This window comes from Danio rerio, chromosome 15, assembly GCF_049306965.1.
Source record: "Danio rerio strain Tuebingen ecotype United States chromosome 15, GRCz12tu, whole genome shotgun sequence".
In the NCBI taxonomy this organism is placed as follows: domain Eukaryota; kingdom Metazoa; phylum Chordata; class Actinopteri; order Cypriniformes; family Danionidae; genus Danio; species Danio rerio.
Window position 1 is genome coordinate 47,385,012 of NC_133190.1, and position 17,249 is coordinate 47,402,260.

Consider the following 17,249-nt stretch of genomic DNA (forward strand, 5'->3'; position numbering starts at 1 on the left):
CAGATAAAACTTTATCCTATCAGAATATTTCTTAATTTATTTTTAAAACTTATGGACATCTTGGTGTTTATTAATTTGCATTATGTATTATTGTGACATACTAAAACTTGAATAAAAATATGTGGATGGAGACATCGCTTTTGGCTGCATTTCACACGTTCCTCAACAGGCAGGTTCAAATATGTCTCCGGCTGCAGTCTGTCATGGTGTAATTGACTCAAATATTGCTGGGCAGCTGCTCCATGAATCTCATTGGCTAAAGCTTGATGAATAATATGCCATGTCACAGTCTGATTGGCTAAACATCTGTGACTGGAATTCTTCCACATGTGTCTGACAGGATTACGGAATGGGAATCCCTACCTAGTTTTGGCTATTTGCTGTTTGAGCAGATAAGGAATTACCCTGCTAATGTACTCAACAGCGTTTAGCCCAAATCTTTACGCATGTTTGCCTGATTCATTTAGCGAATTAGATGCTAAAACAACAGCTTAAAATAAAACCAGTGCAAATAAATGACTCTCTCAATGGATGCTACTCATTCTTACGGTTTGTCATTCTGGTGTTTGTGTTTGGATTTAATTATGTGGTGATTGAATGCGGTTGTGTTTACCCTGGGTGGGCTTTCAGATCCCGGATACTCCCTCTGGTCTAGTTTGTTCCAGCGCTGCATTAGTTTGATCACCATCGGTTTGCTGAAATCCACCAACTGGAAACCAGTTACGTTCGCCCCGCCGTGCATGAACCTCTCAAGAGAAATATCCTTAAAACCCTGTTGGGTGAATGAGAGAGGGAAAATAAGAATGAGAGCAAATAATGACGTCAGTTCATTGAAAAGATAAAGAGGTGGAGAAGGGATTTTGACTGATTGAATGCGAATCAGAGTGACTTATGAGATTACTTAATGTCCCAAATGCTGACACACTAACAAATGCTAAAGCACAGCACAAATAAGCAGTGATATAAATCACACGTAACAAAGTTCAGGTTCAGCAGTCCATCATAGTCAGGTTGTTTGAAACTGAAGCACACTGCAGATTCTGTGAGATTAACCTCCATTCCAGATCAATTTATCATCCAAATAGATTTTTAGATTTGAGAGGTGGGAAATGTGGCATCATGTTGCTAGGCTTTACTGTCTTCTCACGTTGACTTTTTCTTTTCAGAGTGTTGCTAAGGTATTTTAGGTGTTGCTAGGTGACATGTTAGGATTTATTTAAGAAAGGTGACTGCAGTTGCCTTACACCAGGAGTGTCCAAACTCAGTCCTGGAAGGCCAGTGTCCTGCAAATTTTAGCTCCAACTTGCCTCAACACACCTGCAAGGATGTTTCTAGTAAGCCTAGTAAGAGCTTGATTAGCTAGCCCAGGTGTGTCTGATTGGGGTTGGAAGTAAACTTTACAGGGCATCGCCCCTCCAGGACCGAGTTTGGACATCCATGCCTTAAACTAATGTATTTTTACTGTAATGCTTTAAATAATAGTACAGTTTAACAATTAATGTGATGGTTTAGTTTGTTTAATTGGCATTTCTGAAACTATTGCTATTAGATCTAATTTCAAACAATTAAATTTGAATTTATATATGCACACACACACACACACACTACCTAACAAAAGTCTTGTCATCGATCCCAGTTGTAAGAGCAAATAATTACGTGACTTCTAGTAGATCATATGGAAAAGTGGCAAAAGATAGATTTTTTCCTGATGAATCATCTGTTGATCTGCATCCCAATCATCACAAATACTGCAGAAGACCTAGTGAAACCCACATGGAGTCAAGATTCTAAGAGAAATCAGTCAAGTTTGGTGAAGGGTAAATCATGGTTTGGGGTTACATTCAGTATGGGGGTGTGCGAGAGATCTGCAACATCAACAGCCTGAGGTATCAAGACATTTGTGCTGCCCATTACATTACAAACCACAGGAGAGGGACAATTCTCCAGCAGGATAGCGCTCCTGCTCATACTTCAGCCTCCACATCAAAGCTCCTGAAAGCAAAGAAGGTCAAGCTGCTCCAGGATTGGCCAGCCCAGTCATCAGACATGAACATTATTGAGCATGTCTGGGGTAAAATGGAGAAGGCATTGAAGATGAATCCAAAGAGTCTTGATGAGCTCTGGGAGTCCTGCAGGAACGCTTTCTCTGCCATTCCAGATGACTTTATTAATCAGTGATTTGAGTCAGTGCAGAGATGTATGGATGCAGTCCCCCAAGCTCATGATGGAGTCAGACACAATATTCATTCTGTCTCCACTGCAGCAGGACTTTATATTCTATAATGGACATTATTTCTGTTCAGTGATGAGACTTTAGTCTAAGCAGAGTCAGAGCTTACTGTCCTAATCAAATCATTCAAAATCAAGACATGATCATATTTTATTTTGGTCAAATAAGCGTCATTTAGAGGCCTTCGCCTTTCATATAAGCCACTTCTGATACCAAATCATCAACTAAAAGTCAACTTATTATGTGTTGTTCCTAAAACTTGGATAGGCAACATGACTTTTGTCAGGTATGACAACTATATATAACACTATTTGTTTTATTATTCAAAGTTAGATGTATAGATTTTTAATTTATATGAAATGACTCGTATATTTTTTGATTTTATATATTAGATTTAATATGGAGTGTTTGTCTTAGTGTGTGTGTGTGTGTGTGTGTGTGTGTGTGTGTGTGTGTATATATATATATATATATATATATATATATATATATATATATATATATATATATATATATATATATATATATATATATATAGGGGTTGGGCAATGTTGACCAATTTGGCATCGTACGATGTATAATGTGAAACATTGCGATGGCTGATGGCATCGTCATCATGTGAAAAGCGGTGGGAGTGGGTGGGGGGTGTTTGATAGAGTCCGCGCGATGTGTCTGAAAATTGAGGCGAGAATAGTGAGTGACTGATTTGAGGACCGGGAGGGAGACGCGCGATTTCCGGGAGATTATCACTCGTTTGCGGACATTGAGTCCTGCAAATGCATAGAGAATCCCGGAACTTCCGGGAGACTTGGGATGTCTGAATATCACGTTTAACAACTATAGTGAGACGCAATCCAGCGGTATATCCTTGATAAACTGTCCAACATGCACTGCTCACTGGAGCTCAGAGGAGCGTATGACAGTGTTTGTGTGTATGTGTGTGTGTGTGGTCAGGTGTTGTGCATTGTTAGCAGATGGAGGGCTGTTCAGAAATGCTAGGTAAAACGGTGTGGATGTGGATAATTTTCGTTCTAAAGTGGCATTTTAATACTAACACGTATTAGTGTAAACGGGGCCTGAGTGTGTGTTTTTCGCGAGCAGGTTTGCGACGTGGGTGGGGCGGAGGATCATCGATGCCGGCTTAGCATTGTGTTGTCTATTGGCCATCGGTGATGGATAGGCCCAACCCCAATATATATATTCACAATTCATACATTTTTCCATGCAATTCTGAGGGCAAAAAGATGTAGGAAAAAACATTATATATATATATATATATATATATATATATATATATATATATATATATATGTATATGTATATATATGTATATGTATATATATATATATATATATATATATATGTATATGTATATGTATATATGTATATATGTATATATATATATATATATATATATATATATATATATGTATATGTATATATATATGTATATGTGTATATATATATATATATATATATATATATATATATATATATATATATATAATGTTTTTTTCCTACATCTTTTTGCCCTCAGAATTGCATGGAAACATGTATGAATTGTGAGATAATTAATAAATCAGTAAACAATAATTGTGAGATATGAACATGATATTGCAAAATATAAATTAATATTTCTAAATCTTAGAAATAGTTTTGTCAAGTCAGAATTGTAAGCTTAAAGCTGCAATTTTAAAACCTTTTTAGTATTTTATGGCCCAAAAATATTTTCTTTAACATTTTTTAAAGTCTGAACTGTAAGGAAAAAAATATTATCAACTGAGAAAAAGGCAGAACTTTAAGACGTAATCGAAAAATTATGTAAAAAACTAAATTTAGAAAATAAAAATAAATAAAAATCAGATATATGATCCGTTAATTCATAATTCTGAGAAAGTTGCATGATGTAAAATCCCAAGTAGTAATGAAATTGAGGAAATAAAATGATGGGTTTATAACTTGCAATTTAAAGAAGTATTTTGTTGCTGAAGCATGGCTGTGGATGTTCTATGATTTTTCCATGCATATATATATATGTACAAAGAGTTCTGCCACAAGTTTGTTTTATTGAGTAGCATTCTTTTCACCTATTGCATCACCCAGCAGTAAAAACACACCTCCTCTTATCACTTAGCCAAGTAACAGCGCACTTCTCCTCAACAACACATGATTTGAGGAAGGTCTAGAGCATAACTGATGCAGAACGATTTACGTGCCAGAATGTAATACTAGGCTGGCGTTTTATTGGGGAAAGTGAAGCGCTACATTATTCAGCTCAATCACAGAGAATTACAGCCAGAGGACACGCTGTCCTCTGCATTCCTTCATTTCCTCCAGCGCTCCATCGCTGGCTGAGCTAGAGAGAGAAACCCGTGCCAGCACTCACCAGGTTAGCGACGATGTAGTGATATCCTTTCACATGTTTCCCCACGCTCACAATCTGAGAGAGAACACAGAAATAGAAAGAGTCAAAACAACAGAACGGTTCATTCCACTCTTCAGGAAGTCAGATTATAAAGGAGTCGTCTCTGCATTTAAAGAGAAGCAGTTTAGTCACAGATTCACAGTATTGCACTATATTCTGAATGCAAACACTGGATATTATTATTAACTTGTCTTTATTTTATGAACTAATATTATAACTACAGAATAAAGTAAAGACAAGCTTTGTATTGCTTAATTAACAAATATAATGAGCAAATCAAATAAATAGTTTACAGACAGGAAGTGATGCAGTATTATTATAATTTTAAACCCAGAGTTGATTACTACAATTTAATGGATTATATCGATTACATTTGTAGTAATCAGCTCTTCTGTAAATTAGGAATTTGCGATTCACTCTTGTCAAATAATTTGAGTCACCGAGTAATTGATGGGAAATTCACTCTGACTGAATCATTTAATCCAGTGAATCATTAACCGCAGGTTAAATCTCACTGGATCATTTGACTCAGTGAATCATTAACTTGCGATTCACTCTTCTAGCCAAATAATTGGAGTTTGTGAGCTATTAACTGAAGATTTGCTCTGAACGAATCATTTGAATCTGTGGATTATTAACGTGTGATTTACTACTGCCAAATGATTTGATTAAGTGAACTATTAACTAGAGATTCACTCTGAACAAATCATTTGAGCCAGTGAATCGTTAACTGTGAGCTAAATCTGGATGGATCATTTGAATCAGTGAATCTTAAACTTGTGATTCACTTTTCTTGACAAGGAACAAAGAATTTGAGTCAGTGAACTATTAACTGGAGATTCACTCTGAATGAATCATTTGAATCAGTGAATCATTAACTTGTGATTCACTCTTGCCGAAATATTTGGTGTCAGTAAACTATTAAGTGGAAATTCACTCTTAGCAAATCAGTTGAGCAAGTGAATCATTAACTGGAGGCTGAATCAGACTGTATCGGTTTAATCAGTGAATCATTAACTTGTGATTCACTTTATTCTTGACAAATAATTTGAGTTAGTGAAATATTAACTGGAGATTTGCTCTGAACAAATCGTTTGAATCAGTGAAACATTAACCTGTGAGTCACTCTTGCCAAATAATTTGAGTCTGTGAACTATAAACTGAAGGTTCACTCTGAACAAATCATTTGAGCCAGTGAATCATTAACTGCAGGTTCAATCTCACTGGCTAATTTTAATCAGTGAATCATTAAATTGTAATTCACTCTTGCCAAATAATTTGAGTCAGTGAACTATTAATTGGCAATTCACTCTAAACGAATCATTTGAATCAGTGAATCATTAACTTGTGATTTCACTCGACAAAATATTTGGTGTCAGTGAACTATTAAGTAGAAAATCACTCTTACCGACTCATTTGAGCCGGTGAATCATTAACTGGAGGCTGAATTTCACTGGATCATTTGAATCAGTAAATCATAACCTTGTGATTCACTCTTCTTGACAAATAATGTGTGTTAGTGAACTAGCAACTGAAGATTTGCTCTGAACAAATCATTTGAATCAGAGAATCATTAACTTGTGGTTCACTCTTGCCAAAATATTTGGTGTCGGTGAACTTTTACTGGAGATTCACTCTTACCAAATCATTTGAGCCAGTGAATCATTAAATAGAGGCTGAATCTGACCGTATTATTTGAATCAGTGAATCATTAACTTGTGATTCACTATTCTTGACAGATAATTTGAGTTAGTTAACTACTAACTGGAGATTTACTCTTACCAAATCGTGAGCCAGTGAATCATTAACTGAAGGCTGAATCTGAAAGGATCATTTGAATCAGTGAATCATTACTTGTGATTCAGTCTTTTTGACAAATAATTTGAGTTGGTAAACTATTAACTGAAGGTTTGCTCAGAACAAATCATTTGAATCAGTGAATCATTAACTTGTGATTCTCTCTTGCCAAATATTTTGTGTCTGTGAACTATAAACTGAAGATTCACTCTAAACAAATAATTCGAGCCAATGAACCATCAACTGAAGGCTGAATCTGACATGATCATTTTACTCAGTAAATCATTAGCTTGTGATTTACTCACTCTTGCCAAATGATCTGAGTTAGTGAACTATTAAATGGAGATTCACTCTGAACAAAATTTACTCAAATTATTTGACAAGAGTGATTCACAAGTTAATGATTCAGTGAGTCAAATGATCCATTCAGATTTAACCTCTAGTTAATGATTCACTGGCTTAAATGATTTGGTCAATAATTAACTAGAGGCTGAAACTGACTGAATCATTAACTTGTGATTCACTTTTGCCAAATAATTGGAGTCGGTGAACAATTAACTGGAGATTCACTCTGAACGAATCATTTGAGCCAGAATTCTTATCTGGACACTTGTCCAGGATTATTAAGACAATCGTCCATTCTCAGAAATGAATTGCTCTGTGATTTGTTAAGCTTTAAAACAAACAAAGAAAAACTTGTTTCGAAAAATTTAAAGTTAATTAAAGATTAAAATTTTAATTAAAGACTTTTCCTGTTTTGTTTTGTTTTCCTGAGGTTGAGTTTTCTGTTTTTGAGTCATGTGTGGTGTATGCCTATAAACACTATTGGTGTCAAATCAGTGGCGCCTGATGTCAGACCCACATCTGCTGGAGAAACATGCTGGCAGGACATGTAGAGAGAACATTCCGGTGATGTTGTACCCGTCTATGCCCAACTGCGAGACGGTAAGTGTGTATGTGTGTGTGTCTGCTTGTGTTTGCCAGGTGTACTGTCAGGCTGATAGATGACCACCTTAGAGGTCTGCGCGAGGACCAGACGGAGCGTGCAACAATCAAACACGCCCTCCAATCACAGAGTTCATAGATCAGACATACAGAGAGCCGAGCGCTGACTCCTGTTGAACATCATTACCCATGAGCCCGTTACACACTCGGCCACAAGTCCCGTTACAAGTGACAATATTATGTTCATTCATTCATTTTCCTTTGGCTTAGTCCCTTATTTATCAGGGGTCGCCACAGTGGAATGAACTGCCAACTATTCCAGCATATGTTTTATGCAGCGGATACCCTTCCAACCACATCCCAGTATTGGGAAACACCCATACACTCTCATTCACAAACACTGTCGTACACTACATAGAATTTAGTTTCTTCAATTCACCATGTGCTTGGACTGTAGGGCAAACAGGATTCGATATATATATATATATATATATATATATATATATATATATATATATATATATATATATAAATAAATAAATAAATATATATATTTATAAATAAGAAATAAAAAATGGTATGGATACGGGAGATTGGTCTGAAATACGGGATACTCCCATGAAAAACGGGAGTGTTGACAGGTATGCTTACCAGTTTAATAATGATGTGATCAGCTGTAGTTAAAAATCAGACTGTTATATCTTCTAAGCGTAAGGGCTTATTATGTGGTTCTGTCGCCATCTTGTGGATAGAAAATGTCAACCGTCTTTAGTCTACTCTATGGCAGGCTAATAGCCGCCGACGAGCTCTCTCAGAAATTGTAAATATAATAAAATAGGCACAATCCTTATAAATAAACTGCATAGTTACAATCTAAACAACTATATTCTCGACTAAAAAAAGCTTCAAAAGTACATTTTGTTGTCTAACAGCAGTAATATTTGTCAAACTGTAGCGTCTCTCTGCCTGTTGCTGGCTGTATGTGGGCGGAGTAATACACAAAGGTGAAGGGTGAAGAGGCCTTTGTGTGATGTTACTGGCAAAATATTGCACAGTTATCAGCCAGTCAGATTCAAGAACCAGAGAGAACTGTTGTATAAATAAACCTATATATATATATATATATATATAGGGGTGTCAAAATCTATCGTTATTTCGGTGCACCGCGATGCAGACGCGGACAACTTGGTATCGGTTCAGTAATAATCATAACCGGTTATTACTGAGGTCGACTACCTCATATGCGCTCTGTCGCGAGGGAGGCGATCGCGAGTATTTACAGCGCTTTAACTACTTTAAACTCATAAACTGTGCACAATTTCACTGTGTGTGTTTGCTGGATCAGTCTTTCACTGACATATACAACAAAAGACCCTATTTCACTGAGATCGAGAGAATGAAAGTAGCCTACTCAATTTCTCTCTTTCTCTATCTCTCTCTTTCGCTCTCTCTCTCTCTCTTTCTCTCACACACACACACACAGTGGCCCATTTGACCTGCTGGCGTGGCTTTTCTTCTCCTGTTGGCTGTTTTACAGCGTTACTTCTGGATACAGAAACGAGCGCGTGTCTGCAGTTTTCTCCACCGTGTCTATCATACATCAGCTGTGAGATCGCTGCTGCCGCTTATCAGTGTCACTTATCTGAAGAGCGCAGCACACAAGAGCCAATCGCAACCGTTTTTGTTGAGGGTGTGACCAATCAAAGGGGTGTAAGAACTAGACAAGGATCAGAAATTGAGCAGGATATTTATATTTGTTTATATTATTTGCTTAATGCTCGTTTTGTTTAAAGGTACAGTTTATATATCTGACTGTTTGTATTAAATGACAAAATTGTATTACAAATAATATATATATATATATATATATATATATATATATATATATATATATATATATATATATATATATTCATACATTTTAATACAAGAAATGCTGCTGTGAAGAAAATATAAAACTGTGTATGAAAAGCACCGTCAGTGCACCGAGATATCGAATTGAACCGAATCGATGGCATGATAATCGTAACCGAACCGTGAGACTATTGTAGGTTCACAGCTCTATATATATATATATATATATATATATATATATATGTATGTATATATATATATATATGTATGTATATATATATTATTTTTTATTTTTTCATTTTCTACAGAACAAACCACTCTTAAGCCTTTAAATGTCACTTTAAGCTGAATACTAGTATCTTGAAAAATATCTAGTCTAATATTATTTACTGTCATCATGGCAAAGATAAAATAAATCAGTTATTAGAAATGAGTTATTAAAACTATTGTTTAGAAATGTGTTGAAAAAAATCTTCCCTCCGTTAAACAGAAATTGGGGAGAAATATACAGGGGGGGCTCATAATTCAGGAGGGCTAATAATACTGGCTTCAGCTGTATGTCTAAGTGTAAATATATCTGTTTTTGTTCGTAATTTGTGTGTTTTAAGGGCTCGGGGTCACAGTGCTGTGTCTGTTTCAGGCTCTTTGGCTCAGTTTTGTGAGCACCTGTTCTGGTTTCTCAGTACATCATGTTCTTCTGAGTCTCAGTGCACATGACAGGCAGAGCGGGAGAAACTCTGCCGGCAGGAGGAGGGATCAGAGCGAGTCACGGACAAAATAACAAATCACAACGCTGATCGCTCGTCTCGCTCTGCGATTCCTCTGTGATTTCTGTTTTCATGCTTTTGCTTTTAAATGCGCCGTAAGCGGTTTAGTATTCTAGAACGGCATGCATAAAATGCTCCTGCTACCTGAGAGATGTTATTGCAACGGGTTTGAGACAGTCACAGACTCTGCAAACACTATTTATTGAGTGGGGGTGGCAGCGTGTGCTGTTTTAGCCAATCAGGAGTGCTCTCCGGCTGTCAATCACTGCACACATTCAGTTTGCTGACAGTCTGATTAGTTGACAAGGCACTGAACGGTATTTGAAGGAGTCTGGTGCAAGTTAGCAGAATATATAACTGAATATATAACTCTATGGCTTGTTGTGTGTATCTAAATAGTCAAGTTTTTAACGGCAATACATGCACAGTGGTTTTAATATGCTTTTGAAGTGTGCATAATGCCAAATTTGTCATTTATTTTGCTAGCTCACATTGCTACTTTTAAGGTAAATAAATCAAATCAAATAAATAAATCAAATCAAAGTCTGTTGACGTCAACGTTAGGGTTTCCATAGCAACTGTATAATAATAATATTATTAACCACGCCCATCTTACCGTTAGTTTGCTTTGAGAGAATGATGCACAAAAGAAAGACCTGCCCCCCACTTAATATTCGAATTCAGTTGGAAGTACATCAACATACTGAAATAACAGTCTCAGCAACTTCTGGTTCATGCTGACTTGCCATCAGAACTGCCTTAATCCTACGTGGCATAGATTCAACAGGGTACTGGAAATATTCCTTAGAGATTTTGCTCCATATTGACATGATAGCATCACGCAGTTGCTGCAGATTTGTCATGATGTGAATCTCCCGTTCCACCACATCCTAAAGGTGCTCTATTGGATTGAGCTCTGGTGGCTGTGGAGGCCATTTGAGTACAGTGAACTGTTTGTCATGTTCAAGAAACCAGTCTGAGATGATTCACGCTTTAAGACATGGTCTATATCCTGCTGGAAGTAGCCATCAGAAGATGGAGACACTGTGGTCATAAAGGGATGGACATGGTCAGCAGCAATACTCAGGTAGGCTGTGGCGTTGACTAGAAGCTCAATTGCTAATAATGGGCCCAAAGTGTGCCAAGACAATATCCCCCACACCATTACACCACCACCACCAGCCTGAACCGTTGATGCAAGACAGGATGGATCCAGGCTTTCATGTTGTTGATGCCAAATTCTGACCCGACCATCTGATAGTCGCAGCAGAAATGGAGACTCATCAGAGCAGGCAACGTTTCTCCAATCTTCTATTGTCCAGTTTTAGTGAGTCTGTGTGAATTGTAGCCTCAGTTTCCTGTTCTTAGCTGACAGGAGCGGCACCCGGTGTGGTCTTCTGCTGCTGTAGCCCATCCGCCTCAAGGTTGGACGTGTTGTGTGTTCAGAGATGCTCTTCTGCAGACCTCGGTTGTAACGAGTGCTTATTTGAGTTACTGTTGCCTTTCTATCAGCTGGAACCAGTCTGACCATTCTCCTCTGACCTCTGGCATCAACAAGGCATCTGCGCCCACAGAACTGCCGTATTTTCTCTATTTCGAATCATTCTCTGTAAACCCTAGAGATGGCTGTGCTTGAGGAGATCAGCAGTTTTCAGCCCTTCTGGCAGCAACAACCATGCCACGTTTAAAGTCACTTAGATCCCCTTTCTTCCCCATTTTGATGCTCAGTTATTTTAAACTGCAGCAGATTGTCTTGACCATTTCTACATGCTTAAATGCACTGAGCTGCTGCTTTGTGCTTGGCTGATTGTAAATTTGCGTTGACAAGCAGTTGGCTGATGTACCTAATAAAGTGGCCAGTGACTATATATATATATATATATTTTTTTTTTTCAGACTTTAAATATATAAAATAATATTATCATTAAAACCTAATTAAATATTTTACAACTTACAGCACAATTTATTATAATAAATCATGTATATTTGTCTAAAAAATGAAGCAATAATTATTACAGAATTATTGAAGTATATAAATGGAACAAATAAAATGTAGGAGCATTTTTTAATTCATCCATTGCTTTTGTATGTTTTTTTGTTGTGAAAAGGTGGAAGAATATAGAATATTTTGGAGAAATATTATTAAAATTTTAAAATAGTCACAATAAGACACACATTCACATCATTTTGACTATCGGTATAATCTCCTTACCTGTTCTAGTATATTCTGCAGTCGCTCTGCCTCGAGGTCAATGACGAACTTCTTCTCCTGCCGTCGATCCAGGTCCTCCAGCAGACGTCGATAGCTGGCGTCATTAAAGTTCTCCACACAGATGGCACTAACCTGCCAACCGTTCTGACCCGCCTTCTCCATGATGGCCTGCAGGACGGCATATCCTACAATTGTGTAACAGCAGTAAACACACTCTTGTTATATGGTCTGATTTTGCGATGTCTGTACTTTTAAATTAAATTTGTATCATCCTAATTCAAGTGATGAATGATTTTGAAATGCTAACAGTAAACAGAGCTACTGTAAGGTCACACCTGCTCGGTAAAACGCTTGAAAATGACTAAGCTGAAATTATCCATTAATTCAATTCAATTCAACTGTTTATTGTCATGTGCACAGTAAGGAAACACGTTTCCCTGTACAATGAGATTCTTACTTTGCCGTCCACAGTGAAGTCATACACACAACATACACATCATACAAGACATACACATAAATACACATATATACACAGAAGTGACTGAAGTATGATTATAAAATGTAAGTATATAAATATCTATGAAAGAAACCAATATATAAAACTGATTTGAGTAATGAAACAGATGTAAACAGTGTACAGTGGTTTTTAAATTAGAAAATTAGAAATTTATAAGTAGTCAGATGTTACTTTTATGAAGTAAATGAAAAGGTACACTGCTTATTACATTTTAAATAGGGTCATTTGTAATCTGTAATCTATGACATTTCCAAAGTAACCTCCCCAACACTGCTTATGGCTTTTTGGTTTCTTTTGTGGTGCATCCCAGCCACTAGCTCCCCATCTGAAGCACTTTTTTTAGCATAGGGGGGAATATAGTCATCCAACTATTTGTAATGTTGCAGTATGTATTTGAATAATGATTATTGGTTTCTTTACTTAAAAGCTCAGATTTGATGATCATCATTTATTTTGTTGACAGAGTTTGAGGTTTACTGTATCCTTATTATTCACACCTTACAGATGTTGATCTACCTTTACCATTGCGCAAGCATTGTAGCATTTTATTTATCAAGTTTAAGTGTCTCTTTAAAACTTACTTTAACACTTGAAGCTCTGCACAAGACTTTTGGCCAGCGGAGACATTAAAATGGTCGTGCTGAACTGAGTCTGGTTCTCTCAAGGTTTTTTTTCTTCACTCTCCTATCAGTTGAAGTTTTTTTTCCCTCTCCGCTGTCGCCACTGGCTTGCATGGTTCAGGATTGGTAGAGCTACGCATCGATGAATTTGCTCTTCAGTGTTTGAACTCTCAGTAATGATTAAATCACACTGAACTGAGCTGAACTGAACTGAACTGAACTTAAACACTAAAATCTGAACTACACTGTTCCAGTTACTGAACCACACTGTTTCTGTTACTATGACCATTTATGTGAAGCTGCTTTGACACAATCTACATTGTAAAAGCATTATACAAATAAAGCTGAATTGAAAAATTTAATTGAATTACAGTATGTTTATTTTATTATAGAGATTCAATATTTTGTTTAAACATTTTTGTTTATTAAAACTATATTTGCCCAAGTAATGTTGGTAAATTAAAATAGTTAAACAAATCCTAATATTCCTAAATGTACTGTTAAAAAATATTCAATAATTATCGATATCGAATGATATGAAACGTTTTTTTTTTTTTTTTTGCAATATCGCCCAGCCCTACTTTGTCTGTTGAAGTTACATTTTGCAGTTAATCCACAAATCACATGTTCTGACTGTGAAAGCAGAATGAATATACTGTATTATGCCACGGATTTCTATCAAACATTTTTTCCAAGGGAATATCTCATAAAAACTCCTACTAATAGTTTTTCAGTGAGTATAACTGAGAGATATATAGCGGATTATCTGTGCAAATAAATCGATTAAATGAAATTGTGCAACTACTAAAGAGTTAAATCATGCAAAATAATTCCCCTTGGCAGACTGGATGTGTATGTGGGTTTCTCTACAGGTGTGTATGTTTGTGCGTGTGCTGTGCCTTGGTCTCCTGTCCAAATGTCCCGTGTGTGTTCTGCATCGCTGTGCCAGTTATGTCAGCCAAGAGCAACAGATGTCCTTTAAATTGGCCCTTAGTCGCACCGCAGGACTTTGGACAGCAGGACAAATGCTCTGTATGTGTGTGTGTATGTGTGTGCGCACTGGTTTGGGTGGTTTACACGGACAGAAATTAGTATAACGACATGGGTATGATCTAGGAATTGCAGCATTGAGGTGCACTGTTAACCCTTACTGTAGATTATGCAGTAAATAACTGTAAAATAGCCAGTGTTTTGCTGTAATAAAAAGAAACAGTATTTTACTGTAAAAGGAGCAGGATTTGTATGAAATTTTGTAGTGCAAAGAATAAATTACAGTAATTTACTTTATGTATCCATTACAGATAGTTACTGTGATAATAAATGGTAAATTACTGCTCAACCATTATTACCCCATGTACTCTGATGCTTTATGTTGTGTATGGTCAGTATTGAGGAGAAAGTGAGACAATGCATTGATGATAAGCTAAATTTTTCTGCAGACATCTTTGTCTTTTCTTTGGTTCCTTTTATGTTTTTAACATTGAGTATCAGGAGTCAACCAATGTCAATGTCACAGAGCTAATTAAAAGGTAAAGATATCGACGAGATGCATTTAAAGGCAAAAATATTCACACAGAGCAACCAAATTATCACAATCATTTTTATAACTTTGTTTACTTTTCTATAATTAATCTAATTTACCTAGTTTAGCCTATAGTTAAGCTTTTAAATTGCACTTTAAGCTGAATATTAGTATTTTGCTAAATAACTAGTAAAAATGTGTTATTTAAAAAATATCTTAAACAGCACGTACATACATTTTTGCAGAGACTCAATTAATTTGTCTGGAAAACTTCAAATGAAGTAGGTAAAAGTGGCATTAACAGTATAGTATAAAGGCTTTCCTAAATAAATGTATTAATCAGGTTATTTTATTTATTTATTTATTTTTATTACTACAGGTTTGGAACAACATGAGGATCAGATTATTTATTATTATTATTATTTATTTATTTATTTATTTATTTTTTGCTTTGGATGAAGTTTTTATATTTTTATTGTTTTTATTCAATGATATGTGCATGATTGTGATAAATGTAGGCAGTTCCTTTGAAGGGCCGCAGTCCAGCAGAATTTAGTTCCAGCCCTGCTTTAACACACTACCTTTAGATTTAGTTTGATCAGGTGTGTTTAATTAGTATAACTGCACTGTTACTCTGTAGATTGTGTAGTAAATAACTGTAAAAAAAACAATGATTTAGGCATCATCACACACTCCCACAGGCTGTCCGTCTTATTCTAAACACAAAGGTGTTAGAAAGAGTTTTCAGAAAATGCTGGCCCTTTAAGGGAGCCAGGTGTTTGATTTGTTTACTGCTGAGTGTGCTCTATGCTATGTCCATCAATTCAGATGTAGAGTCTGTTATGTTTTAGGCTTTAAATAAGAATCTACAATGAGTAAGTAAAATGTGTTCAAATGTTTTTGAGGGTTTCTAAAATAAGGCTGTGTTTTAAGTTATATTGTTGTTATCTTGAACTGTGTACTTGAAAGCTACATTGTTAGCTAGTTAGCCTCTCCTCATATAACTTCTTACATTACTTTTGTTTAAGTACAGTATATGTATTTATTAAATATTGCATACTGCCATAATGTACAGAAGCTAACAGTTGTATGTATCTTTCTGGCAACTAAGCCAAAATTAAATTCCATTATCTCAGTAAGGTAACATTTGCACATCATCACAGGGAATCACAAAAACATGATACACATAGCCATCCACACACAAAAGCTCCCCTGTCCGGTCCCAGGCTGTGAGTTTGTTGCAAAAGTATTTTTCAGAGCAGTGTTTCCACCTATGAATTTATATTTAAAACAATAAAAAAGTTTGTTGTCATGAGATAATTATAATAGTAAAAGATTTTATCCTTTGGTTTTTCATTGTTGCCAACTTTATTTTTGTTTTCTACAATTAATTTAAACTTTTTATTGAGATTTGACACAGTTTTTAATTATTTAAAACTTTAAAATTTAAAATATTTATTTTGTGTTTTTTGCTGTTCAGTTTTTTTTTTTTTTTTTTTTGCATGGTCAGCATTGAGGAGAGAGTAACACATTTCACTGCAGCACTTTGTGTGTGTGTGTGTGTGTGTGTGTGTGTGTGTGTTTATTGGATATGTGATTGTGATAAATGTTGGCAGTTGCTTTAAAAGTATTACTAATACCAGGGGTTCTTAATCCTGTTCCTGGAGATCTACCTTCCTGCAGATTTTAGTTGCTATCCATATCAAACACACCTAAACCAATTAATTAGGACCTGAACACCACGTGATAATTACAGGCAGGTGTGTTTGATATGGGTAGCAACTGAAATCTGCAGGAACGTAGATCTCCAGGAACAGGATTAAGCACCCCTGCTATATACCATGGGGGTCAAACTCCAAGTTCCTGGAGAACTGCAGCGCAGCAGAGTTTAGAATCCACCCTGCTTCAACATTACCTGTAGAATTCTAACAAGCCTTAATTAGTTTGATCAGGTGTGTTTAATTAGAGGGACAGCTTAAAAGTCCCGGTCACACTGCACTTTTCTCCCTATAGACTTCCATTCATACACATGTGAGTACTGCAGACCTGGAATGATTGCTCACGAGACAAATTTCATAATTCGCAGCATTGGAAAGTTCAAGCTTGGAGAACGCTGAATGCGAAATCACATCATGTGATTGCTTGAGACCAATCAAAGATCAAAACATGACCTCTCTGGCTTGCTTTTTCAATTTCTAATTATTTTGTTTAATTCCACTACTCGCTTTGTTTAATTCCACTTCGCAGTGCAGAATATTGCATGCTTAAACATTAGTGTGACCGCAGCCTTACTGTGCAGACCTGTAATATGTAAGACAATATTTATATCTGCTGATTTTTTTAATTTTGTTAAACATTTT

General features: G+C 36.1%; 1 protein-coding gene and 1 long non-coding RNA gene across 13 annotated transcripts in view; one reads left to right on the forward strand and one right to left on the reverse strand.

The window, feature by feature from the left end:
- gria4a (glutamate receptor, ionotropic, AMPA 4a) overlaps positions 1 to 17,249 on the reverse strand; it is a 202,852-nt gene that overhangs the window by 112,984 nt on the left and 72,619 nt on the right. For all 10 annotated transcript variants that reach the window (XR_012390439.1, XR_012390438.1, XR_012390437.1 and 7 more), the window contains 3 exon segments: positions 12,231 to 12,415; positions 4,617 to 4,670; positions 614 to 772 (listed from right to left, as the gene is read on the reverse strand). Coding sequence is in view for 6 of the 10 variants with exons in the window: in XM_068213508.2 (XP_068069609.1) it covers positions 614 to 772; positions 4,617 to 4,670; positions 12,231 to 12,415 (398 nt within the window). In the remaining 4 variants the exon portion in view is untranslated.
- The window catches only part of LOC141377928 (uncharacterized), a 163,357-nt gene that overhangs the window by 73,872 nt on the left and 72,236 nt on the right, over positions 1 to 17,249 (forward strand). The gene's annotated exons all lie outside the window — the stretch shown is intronic.